The 24,585-nt window shown below is 30.5% G+C and overlaps 1 protein-coding gene and 1 long non-coding RNA gene across 8 annotated transcripts; one reads left to right on the forward strand and one right to left on the reverse strand.

The window, feature by feature from the left end:
- The first annotated feature begins 4,203 nt into the window (after positions 1-4,203).
- Positions 4,204-23,594, forward strand: LOC148226592 (nuclear factor NF-kappa-B p110 subunit-like). 7 transcript variants are annotated; one of them, XM_088204706.1, is made up of 23 exons: positions 4,204-4,326; positions 13,340-13,485; positions 13,554-14,113; positions 14,180-14,313; positions 15,955-16,115; positions 16,188-16,293; positions 16,357-16,486; positions 16,556-16,660; positions 16,790-16,898; positions 16,961-17,069; positions 17,140-17,256; positions 19,921-20,077; positions 20,143-20,348; positions 20,415-20,509; positions 21,165-21,352; positions 21,418-21,573; positions 21,647-21,822; positions 21,886-21,993; positions 22,057-22,128; positions 22,189-22,263; positions 22,351-22,416; positions 22,488-22,640; positions 23,050-23,594. In XM_088204706.1, exons 3-23 carry the CDS (start codon positions 13,936-13,938, stop codon positions 23,161-23,163), a joined length of 2,715 nt encoding a protein of 904 aa, XP_088060832.1. In that variant the 5' UTR covers positions 4,204-4,326; positions 13,340-13,485; positions 13,554-13,935; the 3' UTR covers positions 23,164-23,594. The 7 variants fall into 7 exon arrangements, with proteins under 7 accessions (XP_088060832.1, XP_088060830.1, XP_088060828.1 ...); XM_088204704.1 differs by having other exon boundaries at positions 13,340-13,458; XM_088204705.1 differs by lacking the exon at positions 4,204-4,326 and adding an exon at positions 5,012-5,225.
- On the reverse strand, positions 11,019-12,091 carry LOC148226593 (uncharacterized). The gene is made up of 2 exons (XR_015812380.1): positions 11,920-12,091; positions 11,019-11,839 (listed from the first exon to the last, which is right to left on the reverse strand). It is a non-coding gene; the product is annotated as an uncharacterized LOC148226593 (long non-coding RNA).
- Positions 23,595-24,585: the final 991 nt, after the last annotated feature.

Here is a 24,585-nt window from a genome sequence, read left to right on the forward strand (position 1 = left end):
TTATAAATCTTTCTATGTTGTATACTTGTGAATTTTCATTGTAATTGAAATCGCATTTATAATTTTTGTTATACCTGTACTATTGTAATTTAATTATAATCCTACGGTTTAAAATTTCGTATACCTGTAATCGAAATTATTTTTACACTTTTATATTTCTATAAATTTCTATGTTCATAATTGTGATCGTAATTGTAAAACGACCGTGTAATTTTCGTATTTTTGTACTTTGAATTGTACTTTCAAATTTTTGTATTTTCTGTGAACGGAGAAACTAAGCTCCAGAAGTTAGTTTCGTCTTGGGCTCGGAGGTGTTATAATCGTACTTCGACGCGCCACGTTTCGATTCATATCCATGCGCGAAACGGACCTATCGGAGACAAGCTACCCACACCCAATCACAGAAGGGCTTTCCCCCACCAACCAGTTGCATCCGGCACGTGCCTCGACTACTATATAAGGAGGGTCACGGCCGGATCAAATCACTCTATCTTGGGAATCCAAGTCGGGAGGAACTCTCCCTCTACACTTCACTTCTCGTTGGGAATCCAACTAGGGAGGAATCTCCTGCGTCACATCAAGAACTTCAGATAGGGAGGATTCTCCTTCGTCCCATCAAGAACTTCTAAATGGGAAGACCTCTCCCTCTTCAAGAACCTGTCCACGTCCAGGAGGAGTCCGGAGCCTAGACCGTCCGCGCGTCTACGCTTCGTTAACCAGTCCACGAGCGACTTTTGTATCATTTTTACCGTCGAAATAAACACATTTACAACCTACCTCTCGCCTATTTTAATAGTATCATTTATAACAATACTTTTTCAACTATTTAATAATATATGAAATGACAATTTCGTTATTACTACTTCTGTCTCTTTATTATAAACGATATATGCTTTCTATTTGGGCTTACGAATTTAGAGGCACGCTGGCCTTTAGCAACAACGTAGAGTACAACTTAAATTTAATAAAGTCATATCACTTTTTTTCCTAAATATACCTACCTATAAAAATGAAATTTGATTTATATCATATCAGTAATGCTATTTTAATTTCAATTATTCAAATAAAAGTGTCAGTTTTTAAGAAAAAGAAAGTGCGAAATCACATTTTAAATAACACTCTTAGTTTTAGAATTTAAATTTATATTATCCAAATTAAATAGTTTACAGTAATATGCAAGGGAAATAAAACATAATAATATTTTATTAAATTATCTATTATTGCATGTATAATAGTATAAACAAAAACTAGGCACCTCCATCCCCTCCCTAGTCCGAGTCCTCACCTTTACTATATTATGTAAAATGAAATCTATATAAAGCAATTACATAATATAGTTAAGTTATTTAATTTATACAAAACAATTATATACTTTAATATTAAATTTATATACAAATAAATTAATTTTATTATAGTAAAATATAGCTAAAAATTTTTTGAAACACATGAAGAAATAGCTAAGGCTGGAAAAATAAATTAAACTTTACTGTGTTTAGTTACATTTGGTACATTGTTTTTTATATTTAAACACGCACAAAACACACCTTGACGTATTTATCACTTATTTTTGTATTAGCTGTAGTCAACTTGATACGAATATCTATTTTTGCCAAGCAGTTTGTTTTTTTGGACGTATTTGTGGTCACAGCTTTCCGATGGTTGTTGTGATGGCAATAAAACAATTTCCTAGAGTTAATATATATATTATTCAGAGTAAATATATATCATATATTAAATTTGATTATTATAAAAATAAAAACCAACCTGCAAAGGATACGCGATTGCGTATTCGTCTTTCGAATGATCGTCCACGCGGTCTTGGAATTTTCGGCTTATTCCTTCATCCATTGATCCAGGTGTTCAGTATTTAACAAATTAGCTCGATAAGTATTATTATCGAGCTGAATGTGTTGAAAAGAAGCGGGAAGCGTGTCTATATTTTGGCGATGAGCAGCAAAACACGCGAGCGCGCGCGCAGAATCGATGAATGTGCGCGAAACGCATGCGCGGACACGCCGCGCCCCCACCTCGCGATCGCAGCGGCGTATTAAGCGACGCCTGTGAGTATTTGTGGAACTGATTTAGGCGACGGCATGAAACGTCATCGTGACGTCACGGTCTTGCCCTAAAGCGTGCATTTTGTGAAATCGCGAACGGGGCGTAGGCCCGCACTGGCGTGTAAGTCCGCCAGCGTTTCTACGAGAAGAGTGTGTCCATTACACCAGTGTTACCAAAGTGCCGCCGAGTTTTGGCCATAATAAAATCTGAATGAATAGATATAAATTGGCCCCTAGACTTTAGTAATAATTATATTAAGATATGTTGTATCCTAATATAATTATTACTAAACATATGCACAGAGTTGTCTGAAATATTTAAATGCTACATTTTTAAATAGAATGTTTTATAAATAAATTGTTGAAATTTAATTAACACGGGAGCGTGAAATTTAAGGATATTTTTGGAGTTTTATGCCAAAAGGGTATGACTTTGCAGCTAGAAAACGCCGGAATGTTGGTAAAAATTTATTCAGTTATAATGCATATACCGAAGCGAAATATTGAATAGTTGTAATTTTTTTGAAGTTCCTTTTAGTTCTGAGCGCTGGTAGAAAAGCTGGCGGAACAATGATGTCTTCGGGATGGTCCTCTGAGGCTTCTCGTTGCTAGTTTCAGCAGGGCTGTCTCTGGGGCACATCTGGAGCGTCTCTTTGCAGGAGTGTCGTTTTCCTGATTCGTCTCGTTGCCGTCTGGTCACTCGATCGTTTCTCTGTCATCTGTTTCGTCTCCCTGCCGTCCACGTCTGCCTCGTCTGGAGTCAGATCTTTTGTTCCGTTGATTCGGAACATCTCTGGCGAATTACAACTTGTTGCGTTTGTGTTTTTAACTAACAAAATAAACCTCGCCTTGAAAAAAGAGTGTAATTTGCTAGATGAATACATTTCGAAAGTCAAATATTGTAACACAACGTGGTGAATAGCAATGATATTTATTTTGTCGTACGATGGTGTATTGTTTGTGCAAAACTTAATACACAAAAAGGAACGAATTACCTGGTCATTACAATACTAATAATGACGTAAGAAATAACCGTGTTTTGCCACAATACTTATGCATTCCTTTATGTATAAAAGGATTATATTTTACTCTAGATATTATGAGGGCTTAAAGTGGTGGTCTGTTCAATTTTAGTCTATTGTTTTAATTTATCGTTATCTTATTGCGGGTTACCCTTTGTTTATATAACGCAATTGTCAAGTTATATTTTATTATTTTCTCTTGTAAGTATTATTGGGTTGATATTAGAATTAACTATGTGAGTGGATGAAGACCCCACAATATTTTACTCATAAACAGGTATTTTACTAAAAATATTTTATATTGACCATTTAGTTATTTACTAAAAAAAGTGCAGAGGCCTAATTGTAAATATATATTTTTAAACTAATTTCTGGTCATTTCTAAAGTGACTGATGTAGTCAAATTTAGTCATAAATTATAGTGATATTTTATTTAAAGCAGTTTTTAACTAAAATAAAAAATTTTCAAGCTCATGTAAATGTATGTTTGAAGTAAAATATATAAACTTCCAGTTGCGTTTCATTTGTTTTTATAAAATCATAAAAAAACAATCTATGTAATTCTCACACAATGTGGTAAATATATGTATTTATTTAAGACTATAAATAAAAAAGTGCTATAGCTGCTTTAATAATAATTTTTAATTAATAAAATAGATGTCACTAATTAGAATGTTGATTTCAGTTTGGTGTTTTATTATCTACAAAGTATTTAATTGATTGTGTTTTGCTGCGCAGTTAATACACGTTTCGCTAACACCTAACGTAAGCGTTGTTACACGACAGTAATTTATTTTAAGCATTTTTCACTCAGTAATAATGTTTTTTTTCTGAAATTCGGGCGTCGAAAAGGCAAAATGACAATATTATGGCCACATTCTTATGAATATGAAGCAACATGATATTGCCACATGCAATAAGTTGTCGTGCGCATGCGTGATATCAGCGCGTATATACAAAACCTTCATATAAGAAAAGACCCTACAACATCTGATGATTTACGCAAAAATATTTTTTTTCTATCAAGTTTGCCAGTAATTTTGCACTATGAGAATTTTGATCATCTGACACAAGACTCTGTTTTGTTAGTATGTGTTGCAATTCTGTGAAACCCCGTCAGCGCCATTAGTGAGTCGACCTCGGAGATGCGCGGGCGTCGCTGCGCAATATCTATATCGCTGACAATATTTCGAGTTTTTCGGCAAATTCAGCAATATCTTTAACATAATCGAGACGCTGACTATTGGGTGAGTGACTTTCAAGAATATTTATAACTTATAGCGAGGAATGACTCATACAATTTATTTGTAATTCGTTTCACAACACATAAGTTTGTTATTGAGCATTGTATGTATTACTGATATGCAATTCTTGTCGTTTTTTTATTTAATATGTTCGAAGAACTATTATGCGTATCTTCATAATTTAATTTATTTAAATAAATGTTTTTTTTAATGGTTCCCAAATTTTGGTTTACAAAACTAGCTGTAACTCACAGGCTATAATTTAAAAATGATTGAATAAATAATTTAAAGTATATTGATATATGTTTCAACGACTTTTTCAGTTTCTATTCGTTTTGTTATTATATATATAATTTGTTAACTGTGGAAAGAAATATTTACAAAATGCCCACTAGAAGACTATTTTTAAAAAACGCGTATTATTTTTAAATACACAAAACTGTTTCGTCGTAGCAGTGTTAGTTTTTACTAATAATTATACTAGGTTTTAATTTTTATTTATTAATAAGAGAAACAAAGTAAAATGCCAATTCTAGAATTAATCCCTAAATGTTAACTAAATAATAATGCTGGAAAGTCTATAAAATATTTTAGAATATTAAGGGCGAACTCAATATGTAACGCAATATTTTTAAATCCCCCCACCAATCACTAACCCGACAGTTGCTAGAATTAACTTTATGCAGTTAGTCTTGGGACAGGCTTCGACAAGACAGCTGTTGGACAAAATATCCTCAAACGCTCATTTGAAACCGATTATCTGTATACTCAACTTTTTTGAGTTTGCCGTTAACATTATATATATTTTCAATAAATACGGAAGATTATTCGTATTTTTGTCTTGTAAAATTTGAATTTTGTGACATCTTAAGTCTTTGATTATGTTACGAAAAAAACATTTGGTAAGTTTTATAATTTTTTTTTTAGTTACTATACATACATCAATAGGATAAGGTGATTTATTTGTGAAATTAGATGCTGATCCTACCTAGATATCATTATTTTTTAAATATCAATTTAATTGAAAATCATACGTTTATTTTTATTTTATTTTATTATATATTTTTTAAACCACTGCTTTAAATTTATGCAGTAATGCAGTTCTTGACGTAGTCGGGCTTCTAAGAGTCATATTAGTATAGTGTGCTAGTTCGGCTGAACTCTCGTTTATTCCAAGCGGAAGCGAAGTGTTGGTTGTTTATGAAGTTCCTGATTTAAGTGTCAGAAATAGCAATGTTCCGACATATATTTATACCTTTGAGCTCCTTACTCCAAGCCCTCAGGTGATAGAACCAGACTATTTATTATCTAATAACGTAAGTAACGTCACAGACTTGTAACCGTGAGGTTGTGTATGGTATGGCTAAGTTCACACAGCAGCAATTCGATTCGATTTTTTCACGTATACGGTTTTATCGAATACGAGTCAGAATTTCACACAGCGACGATTCGATTCGATTTTTTAACGCGAGAGCCACGACGCGAGGCGCAGTTGAGAAATGAACAGAACATTTATATTTACTTTCGTATGTCAATTAGCAAAACTGGAAGATTATACTCTGCCACGTACAGATACAAATAAGAGGCTATGCATCGGCACTAAAATTTCACTTCTGTGTGTTACAGCAACTTGGCCTTAGAATATTCCTTCAAAGTAGTTGTAGATAGGCTTATAAATGTTAAAAATTGTTGAAATGAAACTACATTTTAAAATTCGTAAATATGTTGTTATTAATATATGAGAATTAAAATTCAGTAAATTATATGACAATAAAAAAATAAGAATTAAAATGCCAATAATTTTATAGTGAGATAGGTAACCGACACGTCAAAAACCCAATATTTTTTGTACGATAATGTACCAAAATAAATAAAATAATTATATCCTTATATATTATATTGAACAAAACTGAAAAATAAAGAAACATTTTTTGGTCATTTTACAAAAAACGTTTCGAGATTTTCCGTGCTTCAGTGACAAGTTCGATCAGTATACAGGAATATTTTTTCTCGAATACGGGATTTTGTGTGACCCTGCCACAGTTCTATTCGATACAATCTCGTATGCAGGAACGGGAAAAATATTGCTGTGTGATTCCAGGATACGAATAAGGAGAGTACATATTTAATTGTAGCCTCAATATTCTGTTTTTTTTTTTATCTATTCAGTGGCAGTTTTATTATGTTCTCTAATATATATATTGTATAACCATAATAAATTTAAAACTTCCAGAATTTTTAAATACGTTGCTTTTTTAACATGAGCCATATTTAATAATTACTCATTATTTTATATGCACTAAATGGCTGGTTATAAAATTAATTTTCAAACATAAATACATAAAGCAGATTTTTCCAATCACTAAAAGTTTGTTTACATTAGCGCTGATGACTCAGTGTTTATATAATTATGTCTGTGTGAATATGTGACGAAGATAACATATCGCAAATTGTTTCGTTCCTTGTGGTGATACAAACAGTTTCATGTTCGCAATGTTTAAAAAACGTTGACGAATCTCATATCAGTTTTAATATCACGATTGTTTGATTTAATACGAGACTTAAAATCATTGCTAAAAAATAAATATTGATGCAATCTAATCGCACCAAACTGCTCAGTAAACTTATTGCATAATATAGCGGTTTGTTAATAATAATTTGTACATATATATATGTAACTACCACACAACCGGGCAAGATAAATAGGGACAGTCCCGTATTTCTTTTACTTGAAATATTCGCGGGGATTCCCTTTCAAAACAACAAATTGGCATACGAAATGGCCGGTATAAAAAAAGACCTTGAACGCAAATCGCTGGCAGAGAAACAATCCGTGGGCGCTGTCGTGTGATTCTCAAACTCTTGGTTGATACAATCACATAAGATTTTTTATTTTCATACATAAAGTTTGTTTTTAACCAACTGATCAGTAATTTTACCCAATAAGTCAGTGATTCCCAACATAGTCCTAAGCTCATCAGCCAGTAATTGTGTCATTATTCCGCAAAAACATAAAATATAAATGGTATTAAATCAAGCTGTAAAGCTATTTGCATGTCATTTAATGAAATACTATGAATTTTAACACTAGATTTACTGACATTAAATGTATGCATTTTTTTTACTGAAACCCGTCATTTTGACGTATATATTAAAATTACGTTTGCTGTAATGAAACTAGTTAATTATATATTAAAACAATGTATTTTTATTCATTCTTTACAAAAACAATGTATTCTTATTCATTTCTTACATTTCTTACATATAATATTCATTTTGAGTGTACATTTTCCACACACATACTTATTACACTTATCACAAATATTATTAGACCTATTTTTTTTACAAAATCCTATTTGGCAAGACTTCCGTATATTGGAATTTACGGACGGTGAATTTGAACTAGTAGCAGGTATATCTTTGTGGTCATTTGCTAGTTCTTCAGCCAATTGAAAAATATTTTTTTTTCTAGATATATTTTCTCCAGTGACCTCTTTATACACAACACAATCCATGCATTGATGGCTGCTAAATTTAAAATTTCCGTAATACCGATGATGTAATACATAGCACGTGCCTCGCTGCTCAAAATTAGGGCAAGCAGAGGAAGAACAATGGGTCCTTTCATAATCCGTCAATTTGACGGGTTTCCGTAAACATCCGTCCAAGTATGAACGATCATCGTCATAGTATTGGTGAGAGAATATAATAGGGTGACCATGTGAAATTACAAGTGCAATTAATTTTTACTTTTTTAATTTTATTTGTTGAGGAAAATGTAAAATAACACTTGCTTACTTATTTTGCTTATGTATATACATTTTTAACACAAAAACATGACAGCACTCGCCAAAATATTATTTAAGACGTATACCGATGGCGGCAACTTTGGCGCAAAATAATAAAGGCGAGCGAAAATGGCCCGATTTTATGACCCGTCATAAAATCAATTAAGGGACAAATTTTTACAAAAAATACGGTTAACCATCGGGTGCGGGTATAAGCTAAAACATAATTTAAGGGTTGTACGGAACAGAATGTAAATATTTAATAATATATGTAAACAAAGAACAATAACATCGCGAACGTGTTTGAGCGCCAAACATTATAGTTTTTAATGCAATTTCCAACGCATGGTCACCCTACTTTAAAAACAGCCCTGATTTAGTATTGGTAACGTTCTCATATCGGTGTAAAAAAATTCGTGGAAAACTGTAGATCTGTGCATAAATGCGTACACGCACCCTTATTTACAATACAACGACGATGGGCGTTAACATCTTGGACAGACTATACCTATTTTTACACTACATTTCCGCAAAATTAAAAGTCCGATAACAAAAAAGGATAGTGATATATTTGTATATCATTGTATCAATAATAACCAACATACGTTAATGCAGATTTTTTTTATTTTTTTTGGATTCTTCAATTTAAAAAGTTAAATACGTCAAATTGACGGGTTTCGTAAATCTAGTGTTAATGAAATCAAAATATTAAATCAGTATGCCACGGAGATGCCACGGAGATGCCAATCGATTATTGATAATGGGGGCGATTGGATAATATATTAATAATAAAGCATTTTAACCCTTATAATGTAGTATATGTATGTACAGTGGCGGCCACCTAAATAAGACACTTTTGAAGTTTTGTAAAAATGCGATGTAAAGTGCAAATTTTTCATAAAATTGTTAAAACTTTGTAACTTTTTATTTTTTATCTAGATAATCTACATAATCGTGAATAATACTATGTTGTAATAAATATTTAAAATATTTATTTTCAATTTAAAATTAAATTTATAAAATTGATAGTCAAATTCACCTATTTGCGAGATACATATGAGTGTATTCTAAAAATTCAAAAACAAATAAAAAAATTAAAATAAAATAAAAATTCCATTAATATTTTGTAGGGTGACCTTTTGTCCTTATAATAGCCCTTCAACCGTTAGGCATTGACTCGATTAATTGTTGGTATTTGCGTCAGGAATCAGTTCCCACTCGTTTTTTACATTTTAATTTATTTATTTTAAATTTGTGACAAATTAATTTTTAATTTTTTGTTTTAAAGGTCTCCATAAGTTTTCAATAGGGTTTAGATCAGGGCTGCATGATTTCCATTCCAAAACATTCATAATATTGTCTGTGAACGACTTTTTTGCCCCATGTGAAATATGTTTCGTGTCATTGTCCTGTTGATAAACAGGACAATGACCTGAAATCTTCAGCATTACGGGTTCCATAATATTAACATATACTTCCTGGTTCATAATCCCTTAAATTAAATGTATAGGACCGACCCAAGCCAAAACATACAACCCAATAAAATAATGCTTCCACCAGCTCCTTTAATTGTTTTTATGATATTTCTGGGGTTGTACTCTTCATTTACATATCTTCTAAAATATTGCCTTCCATCAGAGCCTATTCTATTGAACTTAGATACATCACGGAAGAAAACATTTCCAGCCTAATATTGTCCAGTTTAAATGATTTTTTAGCAAAATTAATGCGTAATATGTAGAGATACGTGTTTTTAGCATCTATTTTCGAAAAAAATAGCATTTTGATGTTACAATTTAGCGTTTTGGAGCAAATAAAGTAACAATTTTTAGCATCTATTTAGCGTTTATTATTTTAATTAATTTATTTTAAACATAATTTAATATAAAATATGCAATTCAGTAGTAGAAAACATTAAAAAATAAGTAAATAGATGAGAATTTCTTTATTAATATAAAAGACATTAAAATTTATTAAAATATAGCATAGAACATGTCTCAATGGATGATTCCTTAAGTCTAGTACGACGATCAGTGACAACTAAATTATAAGTGCTAAAGTAGCGTTCTGCATCTACACTGTTTGCAGGACACCAAATTGATTGTATGGCCGCATTACCAAATTCCACATGTTTTATTTTTGTGGCAAGTAAGAGTTGGAGTGTGTCTGTTTTTACTCCACTTTTAATACTAGATACTAAATTATTAAAAAAATGTGAATAACCCTCTAAACATTGGATCGTTGTTAATATCGAAAATAGAGGTAAATTCCTAAATAATAATAGTACTTCGTCGCTTTGGAAATTGCATTTACTTCCAGCTACAGATGGATTGAACAGTTGGTTTAATGATTCATAAAAAAGATTAGTCTCATTTATAGATAAATGAGACTCGAGTTTCAATAGAGCTTTACCGGAAGCTTCCTTGAGCATATTTATTAAATCTTTTTTTGTATTTTCATTACTTTCAAGAAGTAAGTTTTGTGTTTCGATAGGAAAAATGCCACCCATATTGTAATTTAAGGAATCTTTTATCCCCATAATTTCTTCCCACAATAAATGAGAAAAGGGGTACAAAGATCCTTCCAGTTTGTTCATTAAATTGGTAAATTTATCGCATATTTCGCTAACATATTTACATTCAATTTTTAATCTAATTGTATCGGACTCATATAATTCAATGATTTTTTCTTTTGTAACATTTCTTAATTCCGAGCTTTTAAAAAAATTAATTAAGGCATCAAAATAAGTGTCCAAATATCTAACTGATTTGAACCATGATTTCCAGCGAGTTATGACTGGACTTGGAAATAGCACCGCTGGAAGATCTGGGTATGATATTTGCAAAAATGCAATATAATTTGATTTCATTTTTCTGGAATGCAAAAATGCTATTTTTAGTTTACTAATGTATTCATTCAGCAATTTCAACTCTTTCATGAATGTATTTCCCACCAAACTAATTTTGTGAGCCCAGCATTGAAAATGAAGCATTTTATTGCCAATTAAAACATTGAGGCTTTTATAACAAGCTTTCATATATGGCGCTGAATCTGATACAAATCCTACAATATCAGAATACGAAATTTCATACTCTTTAAGAGTATCTACTATTGTTTGCGAGCACGTCGTAGCATTAGCTGTATCTAAAAAATTACATGATGCTAAATACACATTTTGTTCACTTGCAGGTAACACTGTTTTAAATAAAACTGCAAACACACATCGTCCCATTTTATCAGAAGTTTCATCCACTATTATTACAAGAGGTTTGTTTTTTATTTCTTCTAATATTTCTTTCTTCATATCTGCTCCACATATTGGAACATATGTTCTCCGTAAATGATCTGCACACGGTAATTCACCAGATCCCTGGACATATTGACTAAAATATTGTCGCACTGCAGGATGGTCTAACTTTGCTAGCGGTATGTTAGCTTTAAGACACATGCTAACGGTATTTTTTATAAATGCAGATTTTTCTTGCCTTTTGACTACAATGTTTGGAATTGTTGATTGACGAGTATGACTTGTGGAAGGTTTTGAAACTCTTTTTTTATGGCTATTTGATTGTAAATGTTTGGTTAAATTATCTTTCTTTTTCCAATCTAACTGACAATTACAATGCCGGCACATCAAATTATTGTCATCATTTATATAAAAACCATCTTTTTTGTATGCTGCAGCTCTTTCTTTAATATCAACATTTGCTCGACCCATATTGTTGAAACTGAAAAAATACATATAATATTAATATTTAATAAACGTTGTAATAAGTAAAATAAAATAATCTTTGACATGTAAACTCACCAAGAGATTGTGACGAATAATTCATTAATTTGTGGAAGAAAACAGTTCTGAACGTATGCTCGCGTGCATATGTCAACAACACATAACCTCAAAAGATGCGAATGTCAATGTAGCGTCATAGACCACAGACAATAAGTTAAGCAGCTTAACTTATTGTCTGTGGTCTATGACTAGAGTTCGGGCAGACTGACCATAGACATTGAGAATCGATATTTGGAATAATTATTTTGCGATTTTAATTTTTTCACGTCTATTCACATATTTCAACAATTTCGCAACAATTTCGCATATATCACGTTTATCGCTTTTATTTCGCATTTATCGCAAAACGCGATAATCACGTATCTCTAGTAATATGTAATTGTTTTTTTTTCACTAATGGTTTACGTCGAGCAATGGTGCCGTATAATCCTGGTCCACAGCCTTCTACGCACTATTTTAACACTTACGTCACTTTCATTTAATTGATTTACTTCTTTTCTAATGTCTGCAGCAGTTTTTAGTGGATTTTCTTTGGAAATTCTAATTATTTTTCGATCCACAGATATGGAAGTTTTTTTGGACGTTGTTTTCCTTTAATAGGTTTTCACAGGTTTTATGTGTTTCAAAATGTTTTAACGCATTATATATTTGACATCTTGATTTTTTTTAGATATTCTGATATTATTTGCACTGACTGAACTTTGTCATTTTTTAAATCCACAATTAGTTCTCGTTTTTTAGGATCACAATGTAATAAATCTGGGGTTTAGGGGGATGTATCAGGTATAGCGCGTCAAACTGTTCATTGATAGTGTGCCTTTAAGTTTAAACAATTATTTTTTCATTCCCATATTTTGTTATGCAATAATTAAACATTAACGAGCCAAAAAATGATTTTGTAAAAAGTGTCTTATTTAGGTGGCCGCCACTGCCACGTCATTTTTCAATAAGTTATTACATAGTTTTAGATTTATTCTGGACACGCTCTTATTAAACAGACTATAATTTTACATCGCAGCACATATGCAAAGATTATTTAGAATGGAACAGTTCGAGAACCGCGGGAGTTCCCCCGATTAGTGTCGACATTGCGGCCAATGGCCATTCATTCTCGGGAAAACCCACCATACTTTTGCTCTCGATTATATTGCAGAGAAACTCAAATGTTGAGTGTAAAAAAAATGTAACTGTGAATATCATATTTTGAAAAAATGTGCGTATTATTTTTAATTTTTTTTCCTATTTTGCTTGTACTGCTAGGTATTTGACAAATATTGAAATGGAAAAAAAACTTAATTTTATTATCCGCTAAGAGTATTAAGAGCGATCTTAATAAATGGTAGTTTCGAGATGGTCGACTATAAAGTATTTATAAAGTATCCAGACTGAAAATATTAAAGGACACTAAAAATAACAAGGTCATATTAATTTTTTTAAGATAAATTGCTGCTGGAGCTAAGAAACCATCATGGAAGTTTTTGTTCGAGGAGGACAAAAGGACAATTTTTTACTGGAGCTAAAATTGGTCATTCCGGATGCCATATAGACCAGGGCTCGGTAACCTATGACCCGTTTGATAACTAAGTGACTCATTTGAGTTCTACACATTTAGTTTTTTGAAACTTTTTCTTCGAGATATGCCATTATTTTAGATTTTACCGTGATCGACATTTGTGTAAAGGACCAGGAAGAGGAATCGTATTGGCTCTGACCGTCTCTCTCTCTCTCAGAGTTCAAGATCAAGTGCTATCTCTATTTGATTCCCATATTTATATTCATTGCACACGTGACGTATTTCCTTATGACACATTCCATAAGGTAACAAGTACACCATCGATTTGTCGCTTCGATCTACCCATTGATATAACGTGACGCATGTGACAAAGAGAACAAGTATAGTACTGTTTTCAGTTTCGAGTGTACCATCGATTCATCGCTTCGTTCAAACGAATGATACTAAATCGATCCCTTGTTTGCTCTAATTGCTTGTCAAATACATACAATATATTATACGTTTTGTTTTAGCGTGTCATCATGTGGTCACAGCAACTTCACATTTCGGAAGGTTCTATCATGAACAACTACTCAACATCCGGTGAAATCACCTCGCCTTCGCCAATTAGCAACAGCACGTCGTTTGGTTATATGATGTCTCCGGAACAGACAGTACCTCAATTTGAAAACAATACCTTCTTTGGTGGACTGAATAATAGTATGTTTGATTTTGATTTATGATTAACGCAATTATTTGTACTATATATAATTTATTTATTTGTAGACAATAAACAAACACATTTAAAAATCTTGGAACAGCCTATAGATCAGTTTCGCTTTAGGTATAAGAGCGAAATGTCAGGAACACATGGATGTTTGATTGGTAGAACGAGCAAGAAGTCATTTCCAACGGTGGAGGTATGATTTCAATTTATTTTTCTGTTTTTTTTTTTAATTAATATAAATGGTTACTCGATATGTTCTACTTTAAGATTATTTATATACATAGTTCACCAAAAGGGAAGACATTAAATTTTAATTTTGAAACATCGAAGAGCACTGCTTATATTATAATAGTAACTTATTCCTAACTTATTCGATACTAATATAACTTATGGTGTAGTTTAGATGTATGTATCATATATAACTGGTTAATATAATAATGTATCATTTGGGATGAAAATATTTTGACTACTAGTTTTTATTACATCATTACTAAAACTTAAATTAATTTCTTTAGAGATTTTATATCATTAAAACTTAATGTCATAATATGTAAAACAATAGGCATATGACTAATGTGTATACAACGTCCCGTGCCAGGCGGCAGTGATTGTAACAATTCTTCGAATACCATTATAACAATATATATATTTTATTTCTAAAAATAAGTGACAGGTTTTCTTACACAAAGACACCATAGAAAGAAAAAAGTTAATCAAACAAAGGGACAAGTTTTAGATACACCCCAGTTTAATTTTGACAAACAATTTTTTTTTGTATTTGAGCATTCATGCTTATTGACCAAAGCATTTATTGTTTACAACTAATATCATAATAAAGAATTCTGATTCTTTGTTCATTGTTCAACTAAAGAAACCCATGTGACACATCTGGTGTGTAAATAGAAGTCAGAGCAGCCAAACCTTTTTTTAAATAATATATTTTCATTATTTTTGTAATCTTTTAATTATTTTTGTTTAATGATAGATACTTATATTATAAAATTATTTATGATTAGTTGATTATTTTCATTAAATTAGTGCAAATAATGGGAATTTTAAAATGATTTTTGCAACTAAAAATTTAAACCAATACCTATGATTTACGATCCCTGTAGTAAAGAAACATGAAAAAAGGTAGTAAGTGAGTGTCTAGTTTTATTTTCACGCAAAACTATAAGATAAACTATCCTAAGCAATCGCTTTTTTTTTTTTAAAAAAACGCCTATTTGTGTTGTCAATCTCTGAATTCAAGAATACAAAAGAAAACTATTTGCTGAGTGCTCACATAAATTTATATATTTATTAAAAATGTTGTTTTAGTAATACGACAATTTAAAATTACAATAATTGGTCTTTTTTCGATTGCGCAAAAATATGCTGGCTGTAGGAGTTGTTTTTTCGCGCGAACGTGCGGCAGATTAAGTGTTAAGATTAAACAATCTAGTTAAGTTTAAAAATGCAATTCTAATTAAGACAATATTGTTTATTTTTGAACTATAATTGATATGGTAATTTAAATCATGAATTTTTTGAAGTGTAAAAGTTTAATGATATGTTTTATATAAAGGTAAAGACACAAATTTCATAATTCAAGAGATTAATGATTTAAAAAAACATTTAAATTAAAGAAGAATTTATTTGTTAATCGATCAATAGGGATAAATTATTTTATATATTATCAAAATGTATCAAAATATATTTGATACAGATATTTTTTATTAAAAATGTTCTTCGTGACATGATTTAAAATAATTCTGTTGAACGACCAACAATTTAAAAAGCTTGGAAAATTGTCCCTAATGGTTTAATCTAAAAAATCGATTTCATATTTTAGTTGAAAAATTATCCCGGAGAAGCCATCGTAGCATGCACTTTGGTGCAAGTTGATCAAACCCACAGTGCACATCCGCACAGATTGGTAATTTGGAAACACAACGAAGAAATGGACGATCCACACATATTTAATATTAACCGAAAAAATGGACATACTGCAACGTAAAAAAATTTTTTACATAAACATATTATATAAAAAAAACTAATTTTAATGAATACATTTTCAAATACCAGGTTTAAAGGTATGTCCATACTTTACACGAGTAAGAAAATGATCGTCGAAGAATTAGTAAGAAAACATAAAATTAATTTTTCGCATATTAATTATAAAGAAAATGACGTGAGTTTATAGCATTTTGAATATATTTTAAACAAAACTAGTAATAATGAGGATTTTTTTTAGCTAAAATTGGAGTATGAAAATGTGGCGAAGAATATAAACATGAATTCAGTCTGTCTGAAATTCAGTGTTTTCGATATGAATAATAGAGAGTTATGCGAGCCTATTTATTCAGAACCGATTGACAATACAAGTAAAATTTACATTCTAACAAGTATTTTATTATTAATTGGAATTTTGAATAATCAATTATTGCTTACAGAATGTGCTGAAACGTGTCAGCTAAAAATAGTACACGCAAGTAGAATATCAGGATCGAGTCTCGGTGATGACTCCATATTATTATTTGTTGAAAAAGTCAATAAAAGTGAGTATCAAAATCTTGAAATTTCGACTTTTAATTACAATTGAATTCTTATTGTTTGCCTAGCCTTTCCAGTTTTTGTACTAATAATACAATGTAATTTGTTAAACATTGTTAAATTTTATGTTTCAGAAAATATTAAAGTTAGGTTTTTTGAAATTCAAAAGGGCGTTAGAGTTTGGGAGGAGTTTGCTTCGTTCTCAGAGTTGGACGTCCATCATCAATATGGAATTGCTTTCAAGTAATCCATCAATCATAATCGTTTACTTCAATCAACATATTATTTAATATCATTAATTTTAGAACACCGCCTTATAAAGATAAGTATCCGACACAGGATGTAAATGTGTTCTTCGAATTGTTTCGCCCAAAAGATCATGCAGTATCCCAAAAAGTGCCATATTGTTATAAAGTAAGTTATTTGATAGATTTATTCATTATAATATTAGTTTTGAAAAATCATTTTATTTTTAAAATTTCAGGCTTCGATGAGACATTATAAAAGGCGTCGAACTGACGATGATTATGTTGAAGCAAACACCAGTAATGTAGTGATCCCAAGCATACCAGTTACTGTTGAAGATATGAATCAAGTAGAAGTATGTATTATTTTAGCCCACTCAAAAGTTTAAGAACAAAGATTTTCTTTGAATTCTTTTAGGCAATTATTGATAAGTAAATATTTTTCAGTTAAAACCATTAAAAAATATAAAATAAAGTAATAAACAACATAACTAATCTGGGTATACAGTCAACTATTTTTTCGATAGATAATTGTGACCAAATATTTTTTATTTAAATAAGAACAAATATCTTAATATTTGTATTTTCGCCATTGTATGCAAAATCGAGTTGAACAGGAGTGACAGCTCGGTTTGACCAAATCGGGTAGTCAAAGTGTAAGGGGCTGTTTTTCTCGGAGTTTCTCAGTCGATTTGGTAGCTTTGCTTAGGTGCAAGCTTGGCTGAATTCTTGTTATTCCAGTTCGAAAGCGAAGTGGTAGCCCAGTTATGGACAAAGTCCCTGACAAAAGTTTTCTGGTTTATATACCCTCTACGAATGAGGGGGAAAATTAACATACCTTCCAGTATTCGATCCTATGGTATTGATCCACAGTGGAACCAATCAGACTGTTTTGCTTATGTAACGAAAATTCGGAACCAGCACACTTAAAAATTAGCTATCTGGAATATATAATTTAGGAGTGCAGTACCAGATTGGCGGTGATATTCAGTACTGACTCTTGTTTTTTGTTACAATAAGCTTTGTAAACCATATGCACTTTTGTTTATTACGTCGATTCTTATTAAATTCGAGGGACATAAGTATTAATTTTATAACCCTTTTAGTAAGTCTTTATAAACTGCTTTTTGCGCTATGTATCAGATGGACGAATGTTTTGGAACAGCGAGGAGAGTAAGGATGCTCCATGAATAATACGACTGTATGATCCTGTAGATAATTGATTTATTCATTTAATTATTCTGTATTTATAGTTGGCCATACACATTCAGGCACATATGAGAGATCTGACCATCGCGGGTGTCTGCTGTTCGTGCTTAAAACGAATGGATCAGACACGGGCAGGCAGATCCGAGCACAGTATTTTTTGTTAAAATTGGTCCCTAAGCTGATATTTTTTTACACGTTTCTATCTATGCATTCTCTCACATGTGCATTTATATTAAAGACATTTACCCCTCATCAATCAAATAAAAAAACTGACACTTTATGATGCTAGTATTTATTTTACACGATCAGATTGCTTTCATTTAGATTGCTTTCATTTCACCCACTTCTGAAATTATCAGACAATTCGAATATATTTACTTTATTTCTGGATGTCATCATAAATTAGGTAACAAAACAGAAACCATAAGTTTCAAATATTTTCTCAGAAGATCTATTCATTCAGAACTGCGTATTATAACCAGATGGTAAAATATATTCGTGTAAAATCCACAAAAATCAGAACCAAAATTTAGTTTGTTTGACGCGAATGGGGAAAAAATTAGAAGAGACGCGCAATTCCATTGTCCAGAATGCATGGTTGCTTTATGCGTTACACATTGTTTCAAAAATCACCATACTGTATTATAAGGTATTTTTTTTTTATTTGACAACAAACATTACGTAACATACACACATACATATGTATTTCTATGTAATGTTTAGAGTTTGGATTAAAAGAAACAGCAAAGGAGGCAACTTAAAATTTTTATTAATTAAAAAAAAAAATTTTAAAAGTGTAATAATAATAATAATTATGAATAAATAATTTTAAACTGATTTTTTTCATCATTCTCATAACACATCACATAATAAATCGCAATAAAAAAAGGTGATTATTTTTGACCATTTTTTTAAAATAAACCCGAGGATGAAGTGGTTAATGTATTACACGGGTATGTAATGTGTTATGGTGACAACATCCAGTCTGATATAATACCGAGATAAATCTGTAATAATTTTCAATACTTACATTAATTATGAGCGTCTCGAATCCGACAATGCATTGATTCATTGTTGATGCTGTTGTTGATTCTGCTGAAGAATAGTTATACTGAAATAAATCCCAGTATAACAATTCTTCTTATAGTTTTGGTAATAGAAACTTTTTGATTATCTTCTACAAATCTTTGTTTAGCTGTTGTTATAATTATGTCATTAATTCTCGTCAAGTAAGATTATTGTAATGCATTTTCTGGTAAATATTATATTGTCTAGAAGCTACTTTGGAACATCCTGATCAATGTTTATTGCTGAATATTTGTTGTATCCTAGTCTTTGAAATTTAAAGGTTTTTAGCAATTTTTCGTGTTTTGTTTTCCTTATGAAGAGTTACAACTGCTGCTGAATAGAAATTATATAAAAAAATCAGGTTTATTTCAGAGAATGGTTAAATGCTATGTTTCGTTGATTAACTGATGACATCACGCTTTTGTCCCTTTTTATGACTTGTCGCTTGAAATAAAAATAAATATACATGGGTTTTTTAAAAAGCCACTTCCACTTCCGTCCGATGAGTTGCTTGTTTGAACAAATTAAGATAAGATATCAAACTTATATATGTATATTTATGAGAGATTATGATATAAATTATTATTTTTAATAAATAATCATACATTGCATGCTTTGATCTTAAACTTTTGATGGTAATAAATGTTATTGTAAAAGTCACTGTATTTTTTTTTATAAATACTATGTGCTAGTTCAAGTTTTTTCTATGTACGTTTTGATTAACAAAATTTTAATTATATTAGAGCAATCAAATGGGGAGTGTTGTTACACCAGTTCAACCTCTGGAAACCTTTGATTATATTCCAAATACACAGATAAATTTGGAAAGCGCTCTTCCTGTGATTGATGACAACTTATTCAATTTCAATTTTTGCAACATGGAGGAGTTTTCCTGTATAGGTAAATATATTAAAAAAATCGATGTATATTTTGTGTCACACATAGTGATGAAAATTTTGTTTTAGATCCACATGAGATCAACCAAATTATAAATGATTTATCCAGTCCGGTAGAGAATAGTTCTTATCGACAGTGTTTGCAAATCGGCAACTGCTTGCAGGTAGATAGCGTGAAAATAAATAAAGAGAAGAAATTGAAGGAAAATGAATTAAAACCATTCACCGAGCTCTACAAGCGTTATTGCAAGAAAAGCATATCAGTTTTTAATCAAGTTTGTAATGCACATTTAGTTGTGTATTTTTTGCATTCAGGCTAATATATATATTTTTATTTTCAGTTTTTAGATGAAATAAGACAGTGGCCAAAATTTTCACCGGATAACATAAATATGTTATGCAAACTCAACGAAGAAAAATTATCAGGAAATGATAAGTTAGTTGATTTATTCATTTTTGTTGAAGTTTATTATATTAATTAATATATATGAGACTTGAAAAATTCTTCATAATCAAGAATATTAATATAACTATAATATTTTCGAAGCACTTTTTTAAAGATGTCCCAATGCTTTGGTATCGTTTATGTTTTATATGAGGTGATCCAAATTAGACGTCTCAGAGCCTATAATTATTTATTGACATTACTAATTATTATCAAAAATGGCTATTGCAAAACTGATCGCGTTTACTGGATAAAATTCAAGGAGTGTGCAGCTTAACGTTAGCGTCTTGCATTAGAATGTCAGCAATATGGCCAGCGGGAAGTTATAACTTAGTTGTGACGTCTAGTTCTACAGTGCTAGAGATGGCCTTTTATACTGTCTCTGTGACATATTTAATTTATTAGTTATATTTTCTTATTAATGCAAAATTTACACCCTTTGAATTTTATTAGGTTTTTAATTATTTTTAAGAACAAACATATTGTGTTACTAACACATAAAAGCTAAAAACATAACAAATTTGTGCTAATTGTGATATACTCAATATTAGATTATAATAACTTCATAAGGACATAGTATTTATTTCAATTAACATATAAAGATATTGTAGATTTTATAAGTAATTACCATTTTTTTGTGTTACAGTTTAATCCATTTATTGGTTTGGATGAATTATGAGAAGTTCTTGGTAAAAATGCTCGACATTTTAAATAAAAATTTTCCAGATAAAAGAACTTTAATTTTGGATAAAGTAAATGATCGTGGATTATCTCCTTTGCTAATGGCAGTGGATTGTTCTCAATCTAAATTTGTCAAAATTTTATTAAATGGAGGTAAGCAATAGTATTAAATTATCCACATTTATATTTATCCAATAAATTGATTTTGTTTTATTTAGGTTGTAATCCAAATGTGCGAGACATTGAAAATGGTAACACTTCATGCCACTTTGCTGTTCAGAATGATGATGAAAATTGTCTGATGCATTTGCTTCGTTACAATTCTCTAAATCTTCACTATGGATATTATGCAGATTATAATACATATAACGATGGTATTATATAATCTTAAGTTGTTATTTAAATTATGCTATTTGTATTTTCATAGAAAATATATCTATTCCTCAGGGGGTTATACGCCTTTACATTTAGCTGTGAAGAAAGGATCGCTCCCTCTTTTGGTTTGTTTGATAAATGCGGGTGCTCCTTTGGATACAAGAACCACAGATGGTAAAAATATTTTGCATTTGGCTGTAGAATATGGCCATCTGAATATAACAAAACATCTGGTGAAGCATTTAAAGGTAAGTTTATATGTTCTTATAGACACGACTTACATAAAATATCTAATTATTTTCTTATTATAGATGGACCCTAATGAAGAGACATTCATAGGAAGCACGGCACTTCATATAGCTTGCGTTTCCAATGAAAATCAAATGAAGGAAATCGTCACTGTTTTGCTGGAAAACAATGTAAATAAAGTAAGACTTATATGAAAATCAATATTCTTTAATATATATTTATTTTATATTTAGGCGGATCCTCTAAAAAATATGAAAAATAATTCTAGTCCTTGGGCCTATATTGTGAACAATGACAAATATGAGGTTTGTACTTTATTTGTTAAAAATTAATTATATTTATTAAAGTTATAAATATATTTTCAGTTAATAAATATAATGAAAGACTATATGCCTGAAGATATGATTAAATGCGTAGATGATGATTTGTCTTCTTTAGAGGTGAGTTTATTAGAATTTTGTTTTATGAAATATTTAACGTGCATCTAGAACTTACCAATATGAAATATTTAATTGAATCTGTAATAGGATTCACTTTCGCAATCCTCCATTGAAGATGAAAACAAGCAATTTAGTGACGACTGCGTTAATGAGGTAAGTTTTTGACCATTGTTGTTATAATGTCAATATTTTAGTAGTTAATATGTTTGGATGTTGTTTTTCAGTTTATGGATTTTCGAACATCAGAATTGGTTGCAAAATCGTTAGACAAAACCGGTAAATGGAAGAAAATAATTAATGTAATGAAAATCAGTGCCATTATGCCAATCTGTGAAATGGCATCGAGCCCTTCGATGATTGTGCTGAACGACATAGAGGTGATTAAATATTCATTAGTTCTTGTATTTTTCTTTTCGCTACAAATTCTTACATCGCTCTTGATTTTATATAATAAAAATTTAATTCAACAAAATAAGTCAATTACTTCTTAATGGCCTGAAAAGTATAATTTAAGTGTTGACTAGTCGACATTTAATTATTATTGTGAAATCTAAAATAAACCTTGAACCTCCACCATTTGACAATTATATTTTTTAAGCAAATTAGTTGATCCTTCCGGCGATATTAATAATCTATATTCGTTGCTTCCGTCTGGTATAACTTTGATTATTTTTACAGCCTACTGGCTGTAAAGATAATCAGTTATACTATATTTATTTTTATATTGCATAAAATCAAACAGAACTAAGATATATTGAGAAATTATATAAAATATTTTTTTTTCAGATGGAAGAAAGATATTCCTTACAAGAGTTTCACGACATATTAGTGAATATCGACGCCGCTGAAGCAGCTTTAATAATAAGAAAAAAATACCGCCACCTTAAATTTATTCAATGATATCACTAAATTAAGTGTCCATTATTTTTAAGTACTTAATATGGAGATTTGCATTTATAATTGTAAAGAAAAAAGATGTTTCAAGGTTTTATTTATGTGTGAAAATCATCAGCTAAGAATAATTAGTCTCAATGTAACTAGATTTTAAACTATTAATCATCTATAATTATAATACTTAATTTTTTTTACATATAATATGTAATTTAGTAATTGAAAATACTCCTGAGGATAATACATACTAGTATAGTTTTTTTAATTCTATTAGTATTTTGGATCTTGTGATTTTATTTTTAAGTTTGTTTTTAATTTATGAGAATTGGCGGCAGCTGAAATGTGGGGATGAGCTGCCACTGATAAGTCTGTCAAAATTGTTTAATTGCACGTTAATTTGAAAATTTATTGTTAATTTTATAAAAATGTTACCGGAATGATAATTTTATTTTATTTTAAATGAAAATTAAATATTAATATCAAAAAATATACTTTTATTCATAGAAAATGCTTATTACGTCTATTTATGATACTTTAAGTTTACACCTTTTAGGAAAACCTCAGTTCTGATATATTGATTGTTGTCTAAATATATAATATTAATAGTATATCTATATAAAAGTAAGTTATATATAAGTCTTAGCTTAACTTAAATAGTTCAACTTAATGAGTCTTTTTACTTTTTCGGATTTTGATGTCAAGCGGTGACTTTTATACAGTTATATTGCACAATCACCAAGCTATGGGTTGGTAATACTTGAATGGTGCACCAGAATCACTACTGCGTTTTATTAAATATGTTGAAGATTTTATGCGTTAACATAACATCATTTTAAAAAATACATTCTTTACTGTAAAGAATCCGATAAATGTTTAGCATCCGCTCTCCAGGGAGGTGCTGTTGTGGCAGAAATCAAGAAACGGTGAGGCGTGAATGCTCCAGCAGTAATACGCTGGTAGGTCTGGCGGCTCTCTTTGAGTGCTGTCCTGCGACTGTATTTGCTTAATTACTTCGTATTTATAGTAAATATTTGTTTCAATACACGTGTGAGTAACGATAATGACATATTAATGCACAATTTGTAACAAGTGTTTATAATAATTTATCTATGCGAATTTATTTTTAATAAAATAATATGTAGTTAATTTTGTAGGGGGCCTATTTATATATGTAATTATTTAGGTTTTGATTGGCCAAAACTTAGCGGCACTCTGGTAACACTGGTGTGACGGACTTTCTTCGCTTGGTCATTACAAAGGTAATATTGACTATGCATTCTTTATATCCAAAAGGATTGTTTTTTCTCCGGACATTATAAGGGTATAACCGTGGTGGTCTGTTCAGTTGAAGTCTATTGTGCTGATATGTCATCTTCTTGTCAAGTTATATTCTATTATCCTTTTTTAACGTTCATAAATGTTGTTAGGCAT

This window comes from Plectrocnemia conspersa, unplaced genomic scaffold (assembly GCF_051122295.1).
Source record: "Plectrocnemia conspersa isolate PC_06_02 unplaced genomic scaffold, ASM5112229v1 ptg000014l, whole genome shotgun sequence".
NCBI lineage: Eukaryota > Metazoa > Arthropoda > Insecta > Trichoptera > Polycentropodidae > Plectrocnemia > Plectrocnemia conspersa.

Bases quoted from the DNA above. Each gene is read 5' to 3' on its own strand.
- LOC148226592 (XM_088204701.1), top strand. From the start codon at position 5,205: ATGTTACGAAAAAAACATTTG. The intron at 21,823-21,885 runs GTAAGTTTATAT...TTCTTATTATAG, and splicing joins ATCTGGTGAAGCATTTAAAG to ATGGACCCTAATGAAGAGAC. The intron at 21,994-22,056 runs GTAAATAAAGTA...TTTTATATTTAG, and splicing joins CTGTTTTGCTGGAAAACAAT to GCGGATCCTCTAAAAAATAT.